Below are 17,122 nucleotides of genomic sequence, written 5' to 3' on the forward strand. Positions count from 1 at the left end.
CAAAGAGACGGCTCCAGTATCTGTTTGATGTCAGCAGGATCATGATTGTATCCACAAGCTTATTGAAGTAGATACATGTGGTCATTATTCTCCAGAGTTGCTCTTTGGAACGCAGTTAGTTCATTGCCGTCCGATAGCCGAAATAAGATTGGGCATAATGGCGGAAGGAGAACTACCTTACCTGTGTCCACTGTATCAACACACACTGTACAGGACACTATATACCGTAAAATTTGATTTGAGCTACTTAAAAATTTATAACTGTTTGTCTTGAGTTTTTCACAAAACAAACATTTCTCACTCAATATTCTACAAATATTATTTAAAACTAAACAAAATACGCGTTAATCCTAGAAACCTTCGTTCGGTGCAAAGCCGCTGACGATCTACCGGACGAGGTGATCGTCAATCCGTTGTCGGAAGCGACGACCTCTTGCAAGTAAACCTGTGATCAACGCGTAAAAAGCGATGTGGCGTATGTACGTAGGGTGAAGTGGGCCAATTCGGACCGCTGGCCAATTCGGACCCCCAGCTTTTTTCAGCTATGGTAATATTATGCAAAGCGGATATATCAAAGCGGATATATCATCATGGCTGTCATGTAGCTCTGTTCTATCCCACAAAATTTTGCGGTTATCGGTTTTCGTGTGTGTGCGCTAAGGGTGAATGTTGTTTCGGAGAATTTTTTTTATAAAATGTGTAAGCCGAAAAACAAAATTTTTGTTGGCAACAACAATTAATTAAATCAAGTGCATTATCGTGATTTTGGATCTACCGCACAATATCTTTTATTTACTATTTTTTGAGACCATCAACTGTTTTTGTTTAATCGGTGTGTAAATAATAGAATATGGATTGGTCCAATTCGGACCTTTTGCTGTATATACGATCTGATACGCGACTGCGAAAAAGCTTTTGAGTGGAAAGTGTCCGCAGTCGGTCAAACTTTCAGGAAATAATTAAGTTTTTGCAATTTGGTTGACAGATTTCGACGTTACAGCTCATAAACTATTTTTAGGAAATTTAGTCCAACTCTTACTTTTTATTGTATATTTACTACAAAGTTTTATATATCAAAGAGAATTTTTCATTTCATTCTTCGAAATTTAGTGAAAATCCAATAGGAATAACGTAGGCCAAAATAGGAATTCATTTCTGTTGCAAAAAAAACGATAACACTAATTAAAATTTTAATTATTTATTAAATTAAAAATTTAAATAAAAAATTAAAAATAGTTTCGCAATTCATCAGGCTTTCAGGAAAAAATATTTATTTGTGAATCAGTTGACACGTTCCAGCTCTATAGCTCATAAACCTGCACTAGGTCCGAATTGGCCCAGTTTCCCCCTTTTTTATAGTAAGGTTAAAAAAGCTTCAAAAGCCTGGCTTGTAGTGTATTGGCACTGTGTGGGATTCACGACTCACGTTCGTGCCTAACCACTAAAAACATTCCTTACTTTTTACGCCCTTCTTCCCCACCGGAACTACATCATCGTATTACTTCGTGGGGGGGGGGGGGGGGTTTCGTTGTGCTTTCGTCGCACCTCTTTCTGCTGCTCTATCTCGGAGCCTCGCTTGGTTCATGGAGTGGCACGACCTATGAGCTTTGATTTAACTCTCGTTTCCTCGCCTGCTTCTTGTCTCCATCCATTACGTCGCCGTTTATTTCTCGTCCCTGTGGTGAACCGTTTAGGTGCTGATTCATTCAGCTCCCGGCCTTATCACGATCCGCTTGGATAGTGCTCAACGGTGAACTCATCCTACTCCGACCGATAGCTCCCCGACGGAGGAATTTCCCCCGACATCGACACCCGCTTTCTTGAGCCATTTAGCTCTACTAAAATCTTCCAGCTTTACCGCTTATCCTACTCCGATTGCGAGTTCCCCGACAACGGAATTTCTTTCGTTACCGGCGTTTGTTTCGTGAGCCAATTAGCTCCCCTTTTCGTCACGATTCTGTAGGGCAGTCGACGGCGCCGAATCTACCCTATCGTGAATTCCCCGGCGGCAGACCGCTCCCGATACCGATGTACGTTTCTGTGAGCCATTAAGCTCCCCGCCTCGTCTACTCGGTCTAGTCCCCGGCGGTGGACCTAGCCTACTCAACGGCCAGCCATCAGATGCTGAGGTCCATCCCGCGATTCAAGGTGGAGCGTAGCTTCTGGTTCACTGGCGCCCCAACGACCCACTTCTGGCTATTCGACGCGGTCTACTCGGTCTAATCCCCGACGGTGGATTTAGCCTACTCACGAGCTACTCGGTAGAGTGTCGAGGTCGGTCCGGCGATTCCGGTGAAGCCTGACGTCCGGTTCGCTGGCGCCCCGACAACCCGAGCCCGGTGCTGCATCGTGTACTACTCAACTGGTCCCCGGCGGTGGACCCAGTCTACACCGTCGATGAGTTTCCCGGCGGCGGAATTTCTCCCGAAACCTTATTTGTGGTTCCACTGCGGAGTTCTAACCAATGTCGTTACTTTGTTGGTTTCTTCGCCACTTCCTTTGCAGTTCGAAGAGTATACTCGTAACAATTCTGTTGACAGCGTCCCAGATATGCTCGTCGCGGCACATCTCTTCGACGATATTGTCCACTGTTATATCAGGCATACCCCTTCGGACTTCTTCGAATCTGGGGCATTCGAAGACCACGTGTTCCGGTATCTCTTGCACGTTCACACACTCCGGGCAAAGGGGTGACGAAGCGTGTCCAAACCGATGTAGGTATTTCCGGAAGCATCCATGCCCGGACAAAAACTGCGTCAGATGGAAGTTCACCTCTGCATGCTTCCTATGTACCCAAGTAGACACATTTGGGATGAGTCGGTGGGTCCACCTTCCTTTCTCCGCGTTATCCCACTCTTGCTGCTACTTAGCCAACGTGCCAATGTGCGGATATATTAACAAAATGTCCACTTCGGTTTCTCGGAGATGGCTGAACCGATTTTTACAAACTGAGATGCAAATGAAGGTATATTATTCCCATCGGTTGTAATAGAATTTCATTTTGACCCGACATCTGGTTCCGGCGATACGAGTTGAAGAGTATGATTGCAAGAAAAAAAATTCTCATCTGTTTCTCGGAATTTTCAAACCGATTTTCATAAATTTGGTTTTAAACGAAAGTTACAACTTTTCAATTGGCTGCCATTGACTTTTATGTGAACCCGAGTTATAGTTCCTGAATTAAAGGATAATGAGTGTAATCACGCAGAAAATCCCTATTTCAACGGATACTGCGATGAATATATAAAGGTGATTTTTTGCTTTTCTCACATAGAAAGCTTAGGCAATAGGTCGGAATTTCAAATTTTAACCAAGGCTCGCAGGACAGAATATCTAATGCCATTCTACTCAGTTCGTCGAGATCGGAAAAAGTCTGTATGTGTGTGTGTGCGTGTGTGTGTATGTGTGTATGTATTTATGTGTCAAACAATCTCACCAATTTTTTCAGTGATGTCTGGACCGATTTGCACAAACTTAGCCTCAAATGAAAGGTACAACCTTCCCATCGGACGCTACTGATATTTTTATTGATCCGACTTCCGATTCCGGAGTTACGGGTTGAAGAGTACAATCAAACAGCAAATTCCCATATAAACTGGTTATCTCCATGATGTCCAAATGATGTAATACATGTTAAAATGTGTGCGACTTTACTTAGATTTGCGAGTCTAGATCTCTCATGGTTCATCGAAGTCGCTTTGACCACATTGGCCACCTTTGGCGATGACCCACGGAACTTGCCAAGTCCATAAATTAATAGCATACCTATTAATCAGCTAATTCTTTACCGATTTTTATAAACTTGGTCTCAAATGAAAGGTACAGCGTTCCCATTGGCTGCTGTTGAATTTCTAATTGATCCGACTTCCCGTTCCGGAATTACAGGCAGATATGTACGAACGCGCAGCAAACCCCGATTTCAACGTATACGGCGATGAATGTAAAAAGGTGAAATTTTATTTTATCCAAAAGGTAATAAAAAATTTTACAAAATGTGACCATAACTGCTTGGATTTGTAGCTCTAGATCACTAATAGTCATTCAAAGTCTCTTTGGCCATATAGGCCACCATCGACGAAGGCCCCGCGGGAGCAATCAAATTCAGAGAAACAACCACATCGATTTCTCGGGGATGACTAGACTATGTTTTAATTGCCGCAAGGTTCTACTGTATTGATTTTATTGGCTATTTTCGGCAAATTTGCGACTAAGAGAAACGAAAGTAATGAAATTGAAAGACGAATAGGTATTCTAGAGCGAATCAGTTATAAACTTAGAACGGAAAACATGATGATGAGTTATGTTCTATCAATGGCCATGCGGTAGACTTGGGTGCAACGCACAACTCCTACTTAGCAGAAAGCAAAAGACTCTTCACATTTCCTTTCGATCATGTCCATATGAGCCTGCCTAGTCCTAGTTTTTCGTTCTAAGTTTATAACTGATTCGCTCTAGAATACCTATCCGTCTTTCAATTTCATTGCTTTCGTTAATCTTAGTCTCAAATTTACCGAAAATAGCCAACAAAATCGATACAGATGACTAGACTAATTTGACCAAACTTAGTCTCAAATGAACAGTATTGCGTTCCAAAACAAACTGTTATTAAATTTTATTTCAATCCAACTTCCGGTTGTGGAGTGTGGTCACCGAGAAAACTCCTATTCAAACCATGATTAATGCAGAAAGGATTTTTTTTTACCAAAATAGGAGCTAAACAGCTTGTGTTTACAGTTCCAGGTTACTGACGGCCCATCGAAATCTTGTTGGCCATATTGACCACCATCGACGATACTGGAAGTGACCGGAAAAATGCCCATCTTTCAAAATTAAATATCTCACATCAGTTAGTTATGCCAATTTTCACCAACTTAGTCTCAAACGAAAGTTATATTATTCCTATAGACTGATAAGAAATTTCGTACGGATCGGTTATATGGTTCCGGAAATGTAAAATGAATCGTCCGGTCACATAAGAAATTCCCATATAAGACGGAACTAAAATTTATATTTCAAGCGGGGGACATGAAATTTCAGGAATCGAATTCGTATTTTTGATTCCAAATGTCCTTAAAATGCATGAAACGTCGAGATTTTATGTTATCCCAAATTTTTTTTGAGAAAGATGGACTTATTGGGAGTGCTGATTTCGCACCTTTTTGCTTTTCTCATATTCGTCGCTGTTGTGCTATCTTATGACAAACGCCATTTTGGGGTAAACTGAGTTAGATATGCCACATTACTCGTCTAACGAATCTCTACAAGATGGCGTTTCCAGAATTTTGAAATTTTACTTGGTTACTGAAATATAGCGAGAAAAGTGATTAGAAATTGTGAGTTTTTTGCTTCAAATCATTATATCTTGGGATTGGCTCAAGTTATAATTAAATTTTAGTTGCTTTTATGTGTAAAAATGTCGTAGGAACACAATGGCATAATAATTTTCAAAAGAAAAATACATGTATCGGGAGAAAAACGCAGTTTTAGCATTAAACTGGAAATATTGCCTATTTGGCAACACTGTAACTAAAAATAACTATTTTTTCTAGATTTCCTGACTCATTTCTTTTAAAATGCATCTAACCGATTGTTTATAGACCAAATGAAGCCAAAGATATGAATAAAAGTTAATAATTGATGGTTTTTTCTATGGAAAATTTTCCATGCACGGTTATGACACGCCATACAAATTTTGTCATCAATACACACCTATGACACGTGTGAGTGCGACTTTTGTTTATATTTTTAGTGAAAACTCGCAACATAGTCAACCGATCTTCGTAATATTTGAGAGATTAGTACAGAATAGGTAGAAGCATCAATTGTCTTCTCTGAATTGTTTCTACTATTTATAAGTTTCATGATATTCAATCTCAAACTTTAAAAATTGTTTTTCTCGAAATGTGCAAAATGGCGCTTGTCATAAGATAGCACAACAGCGACGATATAGAAAGGTTAGGCAATCGGTCGGAATTTCAATCTTTTAACCGAGACCCATAGGGCCGAGTTTCTTATACCATTCGGTTCAGTTCATTGTGATCGCAAAATGTCTGTGTGTTTATATGTGTGTATGCATGTGTGTATGTGTGTGTGTCAAATAACGTCACTCGATTTTTTCAGAGATGATGGAACCGATTTGCACAAACTAAGTTTCAAATGAACGGTATAATGCTCTAATTAGCCGCTATTGAATTTTCAGTTGATCCGACTTCCAGCTACGGACTTACGGGTTGAAGAGTACGATCACACAGTGAATTCCCTTAAAAACTTGTAACACCATGGTGTCCGCATGATGTAATACATATTCAAATAGGTTCAACATTTTGGATTTGCGGGTCAAGATCACTAATGATCAATCGAAGTAGCTTAGACCACATTGGCCACCTATGACGGTTCTTGATGCCCCTAGTGAACCCGCCAAGCTTCGGAACTGACGTCACACCTATTTTCCAGCGAGCTCTTAACCGACTTTTACAAATTTAATTTCAAATGAAAGATATAATACTTCCATTGACTGCTATTGAAATTCATTCAGTACTGACTTTTGGTTCCGGATTTACAGGTTGGTTATTGCAGTCACATTGAGATTTCTCATATAAACCAGTCATTCGTATTATTTTATAGGTTAAAGATCTATTGAAATGAACATAAAATTACTTCGATTCTCTGCCCTAGATCACTGATGGTGAATCAGATTCTTGGAATAAATTGTACACTATCGATAATTCCGGAAGTCTCGGGTTCTGGACATATTCCAGAACTACAGCCACTTCGGTGATGACTGAACCAATTCTCACTCACCTACGACCTCCCCCCCACCCCTCATTTCAAAAGATGTTAACATGAAAAAAAAACATTGAACTCATGCGGACTAAGCTAATTAAATAATATACTTTCGTTTGTTTCGAGTGTGTCAACGTTGACATGTTGCCCACCAGGTTTATGGAAGTGCACTTTTATATACTTATTAGCTATTAAATCATAGCATTCATAAATGAGAAAAGTACAATTGCACCACTAGGTGGATTAAAACAGATTTTTGGATTTGTCTCACGCACTGTGCGGCTCTGCAGGTAATAGGCTGGTTAATTACAATTTTTCCACGTCGATTTTGAACGATTTTCCGTAAATCAGTTTTTGCTTTATTATACTTCGAAATTTAAAACATATTTTTATGGCCGATGAGTGCAAACATTATGTAGTTCCGTTGAATGAAATGAACGATACTAATGTTGGAAAACTTTCCCTCCGATTTCTTCTGAAATTTTGAAAAGAGGCCCCCGTATTGAAAGGTCAGTGGTGGTCACGGCAAATGGTTAAACAATTTTGATTTGCATATTTCTACTAACTACAAAAGTCGAATGAAATCATATGTAACCAAAAATATTGGTTCAAAAGGTACTTCAAATCTTTTGTAGTGTGTTCATTGGTTTCATTTTTATCCTGAAGGTAAACAGATTCATTCAAATCCTCTGGCAAAGGTGACAAGATCAAATAATTTATTAAGAAGCCTATGTTTGTTGAAAGTAGAAATTTATATAATAAACAATTTTCCATTCCAGTTAAACAATCGTTCTAGTTATCCATGGGTTATCTGCTGGCATTATGTGCTCGAACAGTTATATCTTCGATTAATTTCCAGTACATCAGAATACGCAAATCCATTCTCATTTCCAAAATCTCCTACATATGGTTTCTGTAATAAAAACACTCGCTGAGATTTACACAAATCTTAGTGTATAACTCTAATATACCGTGTTAATCAGTACAGGATATTCCAGACTTTGCGCCCCAGCATAGCGGGAGTAATGCATCACACTGCCATAATTGTAAGTAATGTTGTATGTCTGTCCGTCTTCTGGTCGCAACTTGCCAAAATTGGCATCATAAAACTCATCCGCTGAAATCAATGGAATTGTTGTGTTATTAAACGCTCACTTTGCAACATGGATTACGCACTTTGATACTCTGGCAGTAAGGCACTTCGATTGATGTAAATATACTCGTCCCTATCTGGTCGTACGAACTCATGATAATATCCAAGTGCATGCATCATCTCATGTACAGGTGTTCCAACTGTCATCAGACACTGGGGAGTCTGCAGATTGATGTAGTTGAACTGATTGTTCGTCCGCCTGCCAACGTATGAATAGCATCCTGTAAAATTATTACCAATTGCCACAAACAATCTGTCGTTCCTTTTACGCTGCACAAATCGAACGCAAGTAAATTCCCTGAACATTTGCATAGCATCACGGATGGTATTTTTCTCACTAGTGGCTAAAAATGAGCAATATCAAATTGAAATAATTGTGATTCGATTAAAATTAAAAATGTACTTACTAAAATTCCCTACTAACTTGTATGGTACTCTTCCTTTTGGCCAAATGTACGAAGTAAGCGAATCAGGAATTGAAACTCGTCCGTTCTCTGGTCGGACCAGCATTATGTCACCTTGATAGTAATGGCCCATACCGAACTCAAATGGAAATCGTTTTTCATTCATTCGATCATACTGTGATAGCGCTCGACCTTTCCATGATTTAAAGTATTAAAAAATGCAGGTTTATAGCTTCAAGTTGTAAGCACTTACCAACTTCTTCACTCGGAGTGTAGTAGTCCCCAAGAACATAGTGGACCAGTAACCAATGGTACAATAGTAGCACGGTTACAATTTTCATTGTTAGTTCGAACGCCTACGACAGCACTACATTTCGTTCGACTTTTCATTTTCTTTTATACCATTCAACGGTGTATTGATAAACTGAAGTCTTAAGGAACTTCAAAACATAGGCGGCTTCAGACCGTTAGTAAAGGAGGGGGTATGTCTTTCAGACAATATGTTGTACATTGCACACTGGGCTGGAATAGAAATAAGCAAGAAAAAACCTCTAGGGTTTTGGGCTTGTAATTTGATGTACGAGCTACGACTTTCTTTAGTATACTGGGAGTCATTATATTTTCAAACCAGAAGCTTTACATACAATTTGAACCCTAATAACTTTCTCCCTACTTACTTGAAAGCTCATTTTTTCGCAAATCGAAAGGAACTTACTACCGATACCATGCATATTACATTAAACTGGTTCAAATAGTTAAAAAACTAGATCTAGCGTGAATCGATAAAAATTCTAGAACTTATCATTCTCCGGACAAAATCAGCCTAGGGGCCGCGTGGTACACGACGCACAGTGATCACCTTCCATACAAAAGTCGGACAAAACCTCAAAAGTGACCCGAATTTGATGAAAACTTCACTTTAGGGCAATTTTGTGACGCTGAATTCATATATGATGTTTATTTTTTGTTTTTTAAATCCTCAAAATTTTGGCACTTGGGGTGGTTCGAAAATTCAACATTTACGAATATAAAGTGCACTATTTCCGAAAATTCATTTTCAAAAAATTAGGTTCGGTGAATTTTTTAGCAGAATACACATTTTTTCTATTGTTGATAATGATAAGACACATCTATAAATTATATTGCGAACCCTGGGTAGTCAAAGGCTACCATGCGTCTCCTTCAGACGTATCATGAAAAAATCACCTTTTTCATACCTCGGGGCAGAAAGGGGCAAAACAAGATATTCATTTTCGGAAAGTACACTAATTTTCAAGTATAATGAACAACAAGCGATCTTTCCGAACCGTTTCAAAAAAAGTACAGCCACTTTGAACATTATAACTTTAAACTATTGCTCGATATATTATTTGATTTTCATGTCTGAGCGAGAAAAAAGGCGTGTATCGACTAAATCGAATGGCAGCTATAAGTCCAGCGAATAACCATTCAAATGAAATCAGTTTGACCCCAATCGGAATCTTAACTACAAAGATATATTCATTTGAATAATTTAATAAAATTTTGAGGTTTTGTCCGGCTAGGCGACACTGTGCGACGTGTTGAAGTATTTCAACCACGAATCGATTCATTGGATTCCTGCCTCCGTGACGTAAAAGGCGACTGAAAACTGGAGTCTTCAAGTCAAGATGTGTCTCCGTGCCGAGGACTGAATGGCTGGTGGAACAAAAAAAAACCAGTAGTGCACGGAGCGTGTCGTGGGTCTTACACTTGTTGTGTTTTGCGAATCTCGCGAACACAAATAGTGTTTTCGTTTTTGCAGTTGTGTCAATCCGGCGCTAGTTTTGTCCTTGTCACTAAGTTGGTGTTGGATTCTGATGCGACGAAGTCGAAACGTAAATCCCATAACTAATTTAGTTATAGGCTTTGTACCCGTCACGCGCAAATATGGTTTTAAACATTTTTTTTTCTTAAAGCACAGTTGTTTGTTGCATCAAAAGCGCGCGAAAAATTATTCACTTAAAAAAGTAGGGCGTATAGCAATGTTGTCTTTTGGGATGTTTTATCATGATCCAAGACCTCCATTGTGGCGATAAATCTCCCTTATAGTGAGACATTTGCTACAACATGTTTTGAATGTATGAAAAGCAAAATGAAGTCGTCAGAAATGTTAATAACTAATTTTGCGAACATCTGTTCAGAAGACCCAAGTTATGAACCGAACGAAAATGATTGTGCGATGTACGAATTCATTCGTCGTTTTCTGCAACGAAGTATTTTCGTGCATTGTAAATAGTTGGTTTCGTTCATTGCACGAACTGAAAAAAGGAACTTAGAGAACGAAAATTCTCGCAATTTTGAATATTTAGTGCACATTGCATGAAATTTATCGTCGAAGACGTTTTTTTTTTCTCGTGATTGAAACAGAATTTTTGTAATTTTTCTAAATGTTTGGATACTTCGTTAGTCGATTTCATTTTCGTCTATCGATGGAAATTTTTGTATATTTTCGCATCCAATCTTTTAGGATCGATGTTTGAAAACATCGATTTTTGCCTTTCTCAATAGAAAGGTAAAGTAATTGTCCTGAAAATCAACTTTTTAACCGAGGCCTTGGGGACCGAGTGTGTTATACTATTCGTTTCAGTTCGTCGAGTTCGGCATGTATTTTTAAGGGTAGTAAAAAAACTCAAAAATGCTCTGAATAAGCAGTATTAAACGTACAAAACCGAACGTTTCAGGGAACGGGCTTCGGACCAAAACGGATCCCTCTCCGTCACTACCTTGCGGCACTACTTCGGGGAGATGTAGAGGTGTACACGGTCTCCATAACAACACTAACATTCCTTTCATTTCCCGATGACTGTAAGCATGTGGCCGACGCCGTTATTGATCTCTAAACGTGCACGTTGAGGATGGATAGCGTTGATTCTCTGTGCAGTTTTGCTTGCTCTGGTCAATCACGGAGTAGCAACTACGAATTGTACGGTCATCATACTCATACTCAGGCTCATAAACATTTCATTGTCAATATATTAGTTTCTGTGAGACTCCAAGCTAAATTTTGAATACAGATTTTCGACAGAAGTTTGTTGCTCTGCGATACAAATTTACAAATCTATTTGTTGTTCGACTGTGATGATTTCTGTTTAATGATTGGTTTTCTAAGTCTTGTATAGATAAATCAAACGACTTGGTTTTGAATTATACGACAGACATTTTTCTTGAAAAAGGCCGCCAAAAAAACCAAGTCGTTTGATTTATATATGCAAGACTTAGAAAGCCAGTAATTAAGCACAAATTTACAAATTTCCTCACAAAGACTACAGACTTCAATGTTGCAACCCTGAGCGGTGTGCTGAATATGGATGGAGCCAAGTTGACGAAAACTTCAATAAGTGCTTGTGATAAAACAATGCCTAGCACACTCAAACTAAGGAACAGTCAGCGCTCAGTCCACTGCAAGAACAAGCCGCAAAGCACTCTCCGGGCTGCTTGAAGATGCGTTCAGCGAGCCAGAATCGAAATAGATAGAGAAGCGCGTAGCGTAGTTAACGCGAGGGCATAAACGCTTCCAAATAACGAAACAATTATAGGTGCATTACATAAAAGCTTTTCTATTTACTAAAACACGTTCCAGTTGAACTCACTGGATCCGCCAATGACTTCAAGCATTCTCCGCGTACTGAAATTAAACACACATTTTAACGTAATGAACCGTCTGCTAGAAACCATCAATTAGATAGCACACCTTTTTAATTGTTAATTAGTCTTATCAGTATAATAAAGAAAATTATAGTTCGAAAGTACTACTGGCCATATTGCATATCGCAAAAATTTAATAAACTGGACTGCTTGCATAAACAAGTATTTCTTAATCAATTCTGTCGACATTTTTACAGAATGTCTGTACAGAACGTTCTATATACGTGAAGGTACGTTTACGGTACGGTATTTTCTAGCTCTAGCAGATTTTTGTATTGAATTAGTAAATTAGTTTCTTTTCGTTCTGCTTGCTTCTTTTTCTAGTAGTTGGCATAAAAAAACTACGCGCGGTTCGTTTGTTGTATATCCGCTATACATAAAACCGGTCGTGTGTAGTACTTACAGAGTGCTGCTTATTTCATGCTACTCAAAATGCATGAAACTGCGCGCGAATATTGATAACATAAAACGACATCTTATGCAATCGTTCGTATATAAAGAGAATAATACATAATTGTCATTCCATTTCTTATACACAAAATAACGTTTATATACGATAAATAATACTTATATTGCGAAATCTTCAATTGCATTAATACCTATGCAATCTGTTTAGACAAATGTCTCGGGAGAGTTAAGGTAATCGCTTCCCATTGTAATGTATTGTTCCTGGAATGTCGTGCTTCGCTGGAATAAAGAAACAAAGAATAATACATGCCGTTTTATTCAATTAAGCGTAGGTAACACTCCCCAGCCCCCCTCGGCCAACCGCAGTTAAAGTTTGGTACAAACTAAGCATTTCCGAATTAATATAAACTACGATAAATCTATCATAAATATTCACTATTCGGCTGCGCAGAGCAATAGGCATTAGGCACAGTATATACTGCCCATGTTAGCATTAGAGTCCCATATGGATTTTTGTCGAAAATGAGATATCTCTTGGATTATATTCTGTAACACCACTGAATCATAATGAACAAATAAGATTACCAGGTTTGTTCAGAAAATATCGACAAAAGTACCACAACATGGTTGTCCCATCCATAAGGGTCAATGGAAAATAGAAATCTTGAACAGCGTTTTTCTCGGCTTGCTGTTTTCAATATGGGACTCTTATGCATATATGGGCAGTATAGGTCACTTTATATTGCTTTGCGGAACTTTTAATGGAATCACAAATATTTCCGTGTGCCTGGCGGTTAGATATTACCTTCTAAGTGGTAGCTTATCACGCGAAAATTGTCCCCATAATAGAAACAGAAACGACAGGAGTAGTCCATCTTAGCCGTGCTGCATCAGCAATCAGCAGTAGATTGGCAAGCTATCGGAAAGTGATTTTAGATGGGACCGAAATTGAACATCAAAGGCAATTGAATCAATCAAGAGCTTTCGACAAACTTTTGTCGAAGAGATGGAGGCAGTTTCGAGTGATTTTCATCTAATGGATCTGCTATGATTGGATTTGAAAACTGAACATTGTTGTGAGAGGATTCATGTTGAAGTGTTAAAGAAGGTGCCATTTGATTCGTGGTAAGCGGTTCCTGAACTACAGCACCGTTAGAGTTTTTAGTAGCCGTACGTACTTGAATACGACGAAAAAATCAAACATTGAAGAATTGTCACTATTTGCTGTTCGAAGGAAATACGCTTCCATGATCTGGCACCTCGTAAGGGAAAGTCTGCTAATACGGACACTGTGGGTAAGACGGACACCTTGCGTTTCTCACAAACTGCAAAATTAAATATAAATGTAATGATACTGTAACATTTCTAAAAGATTTCAAATGCTTCTGAAAGATACTGAAATAATCAAGTATAACAAATAAAAGATATACGAGTAAAATAATTTGTTTTTTAGAGAACATGGTAATGGATAAAATTTTTTGAGAGTAGAAAATAGCGATTAATACCTGGAAATCGTTGATCTGGGGAAATATTTCTAAGTGGGCATGAGGTGCTGGGTATTTAGTACTTGATTGGCGAAAAAACAAATACGTTACGTAATCATTCCGAATATAGAAACATTTGTTAAAATGTTTGTCGTGTTGGCTATGACGGACACAACTAGGGTAGAGAAAGATGGACAAGCTGCTTCTTTAGTTAATAACTTTTCTCAGCGAATTTTCATAAACCTAAAATGTTCCACGAATGTGTTCAGTAGAAGTATAGCTTCAGCAATATATAGTGTTCTGATTAATTGATTGATGAGGTGATTTTTTAAGAATTCATTTTCAATATTAACTGATTTCCCATACAAATTTCCATTTCCATACAAACTTGCATATGAACTTAGAAATTTTTGGAGCGTCCGTAGACGCAACCGATCGGTACCAAAGTTTGCACAATTACTAAAGGCCATAAAAGGAATCAGTAGAGCTTGCTGCAACTAAAAATAATAAAAAAAACATTCTAATGGACATATACTCAGGTTTTTTTTACGCGGGGGTTCAGGCCGCGTAAATGAAAACCGCGTAAATTTCAAAATCCGCGTAAATCAAAACCGCGTAAATTACCAAATCTGCGTAAATGAAGACCGCGTAAATTTAAGAATCCGCGTTGATGGAAACCGCATTAATGGATACCGCGTAAATTCAAAAATCCGCGTAAATAAAAACCGCATAAATTTCAAAATCCGCGTGAATTTCAAAAACAGCGTAAATGAAAACCGCGTAAATTTAAAAATTCACATAGATTCAAAAATCCGCGGTAAAAAAACCACGTAAAAATACCGGGCAAAAAAAACGGCGTAAAAAAACCTGAGTGTATTTCTTACGCCAATACGAAGCAGAATGCCGTCAAATTGCTTGGGCTACAAAAATGTGGCATAATTTTAAATTACTGTTGCATTGTTAATTGTTGATGGACTTGCGTCATTTATATACTAATCGATTCAGAGAAGTTCAACTTAAAAATTGATTGCGACTATAAATTGGTATTTCTACTGTACACTATTGAAAAATCCGTATTATTGCGAAAACGTTGGTAAAATATAAGAAAACAGACAAAGTTTTCGCTTACGTTTTGTTAATTGTCGATGGATTTTCATAATTCGAACACCAATCGATTCTAAAAATTGTCAGTAAAAAAATATTATCAAATTTATCTTGTTTTAAAGGATTTTCGTCTCGCAACCGAAAAAAAATTATTGTTGAACCACCCAAATCTAAACTTGAAAGAATCTGGCACGTAAAGATGTATTCGAAGGGATTACGATTCAGTTCTCGTTGTTTCAACATCCATATAAATAGTCCCATATCCAATCGTTGATGTTGTCCTTCCAAAAGAAAAGATTTCACATCCATTCAAGAGAAGATGCCATATCTCGGCATACCTACCATATCTTTCCTATCTTGTTTTTCTCATCATTGTGTTAGATTTTCCTACGGATAACTAACAATTAAGCGAATAAAAAAGAAGTCGTTTTTTACCAGCTACACCAGACGCCTTCTTAAGGACACGGCAATTAAGTTTCAAAGAATTTAAAACAAAAACTACTACTGAACTACTGTTTCTACTACTTAGATTTCTAAAAAGATTCCAGATTCATTTTTAAGAATCTATTCTTTAAGATAAAAGAATAAACAAGTTCGACTTTTTGACCGACACCATCATATATAAACCCTTAACGAAAAAGTTCGAAACCCAATAATAGGCTCATTACCCTACATGTAAATAAGCAAATCAATTGTAAAAATATCTTAAAAGTATCAGGACATAATATGTGGCTTAATTGGATCACAACGTAGTGTGCCTTGTATGTTTTTCAAAAAGCGTGATATAATCGAGGGTGATATAAACGAGTACAGTAATGTTTCGATTATATCACGCTTTTTGAAAAACAGACAAGGCACACTATGTTTTGATCCAAACATCTTTTAAATGCATGAAACGTCGAGATTTTATGTGATCTCGAAATTTTTTTTTTATAAAGATCGACTTTTTGGGACTTTGCCGATTTCGCACCTTTTTCAGTTCAATATTACCGTGGCTGTTTTTTCTTTTTCAAAATTTTAGAACTTGAATAATGATTTCTTTTCCTGTATATAGTTGTCATGTGATGTATAATAATAAAATGTAGCTTTTAATAAATATATACAACGCACACATTCTCGTCACTTCATGATTGAGAAAGGCACAATTGCACCGCTAGGTGGATTAAAATAGGTTTTCTGTCATGTTACTGCTTTGCTTACAGACAGTCGTACAGCGCTGTGCGTCCTGCACTAGCGAACGACAGCAGCGTCGAAAGAGAAATGAGAATGTAGGCAGAAAAATTACAGCCGCAGAAAAGGTAGGCATTTTGCATCCTTGCTTCCCAGACATTTAAAATTATTATTGCAGACATTTGAAAAAAGTATCTGGCATCTCTGCACCAAAAACTTACTGGAAGCCTTACAGCGGCATGTAGAAGCAGTTGGTGCGGCGTGTCCGTTTCAGTGAATGTCTCAATAGGTACTTGTATTTGCTGTTTGCGCTAGAAATGAAGTAATGTAGTGGTAGTAAGAAGCCTCCCATTTTGGTTTAAACTGCTTTCAGGACAATTTTTAAAACCAAATTTGGTTGATTAGTTTAACTCATGTAACCATTTTATCAATCCTGTAATCTAAAATTTTTTTTTGAATTATACTGAACGTGGTGAATTTGGCATCACTTTCACCTGGTATAATCAACCTGCATAGGGTTGCCACCCCTCCGGGTTTTACCCGGAGACTCCGGTTTTCGGGAGCGATCTCCGGGTATCTTGAGTTTAACATAAATTTCTCCGGGTTTGGTGGGAAGAAGCATAGGTTCAATTTTTGTTGGAATTAATTGATTCTTTACAACATATTTAAAAAGTCTAAATTAAGTATTACTCTGGTTCAGATTTATTTTTCCCATCTAACCCTTCGTTTCAAGGTGGCGAAGAGTTCACCAAATATTGCTAATTTCTTTCACAAAACAATGAAAATGAAAAACAAATAAAATTTACTACAAATTAACCTTTCGGAAGTCGCGCTAGTGCACTGAGTGCACGCTGCTCTGAAAATCTAGCGAAATCGTCTTAGGGGACCAGCGGCTGCTCGTTCGGTAAGCCATATGCGGGACTTCCGAAGGGTTAAGGAAAGTAATATTT

At 38.0% G+C, this 17,122-nt stretch overlaps 1 protein-coding gene across 1 annotated transcript; it reads right to left on the reverse strand.

Annotated features, from left to right (window-relative positions):
• Window positions 1-7,516: 7,516 nt before the first annotated feature.
• LOC131693372 (low choriolytic enzyme-like) lies at window positions 7,517-8,692 on the reverse strand. The gene is made up of 5 exons (XM_058981134.1): window positions 8,594-8,692; window positions 8,344-8,532; window positions 7,960-8,280; window positions 7,755-7,900; window positions 7,517-7,696 (listed from the first exon to the last, which is right to left on the reverse strand). The coding sequence occupies exons 1-5, from the start codon at window positions 8,679-8,681 to the stop codon at window positions 7,604-7,606; spliced, it is 837 nt and encodes a 278-aa protein (XP_058837117.1). The 5' UTR covers window positions 8,682-8,692; the 3' UTR covers window positions 7,517-7,603.
• Window positions 8,693-17,122: the final 8,430 nt, after the last annotated feature.

Source organism: Topomyia yanbarensis, chromosome 3, assembly GCF_030247195.1.
Source record: "Topomyia yanbarensis strain Yona2022 chromosome 3, ASM3024719v1, whole genome shotgun sequence".
In the NCBI taxonomy this organism is placed as follows: Eukaryota; Metazoa; Arthropoda; class Insecta; order Diptera; family Culicidae; genus Topomyia; species Topomyia yanbarensis.

Excerpts from the sequence above, each read along its gene's own strand:
- LOC131693372 (XM_058981134.1), bottom strand. The coding sequence starts at position 8,681 with ATGAAAATTGTAACCGTGCTACTATTGTACCATTGGTTACTGGTCCAC. Across the intron at positions 8,281-8,343 it reads CAAGTTAGTAGGGAATTTTA|CCACTAGTGAGAAAAATACC; the intron begins GTAAGTACATTT and ends GCTCATTTTTAG. Across the intron at positions 7,697-7,754 it reads ATCCTGTACTGATTAACACG|AAACCATATGTAGGAGATTT; the intron begins GTATATTAGAGT and ends TTTTTATTACAG.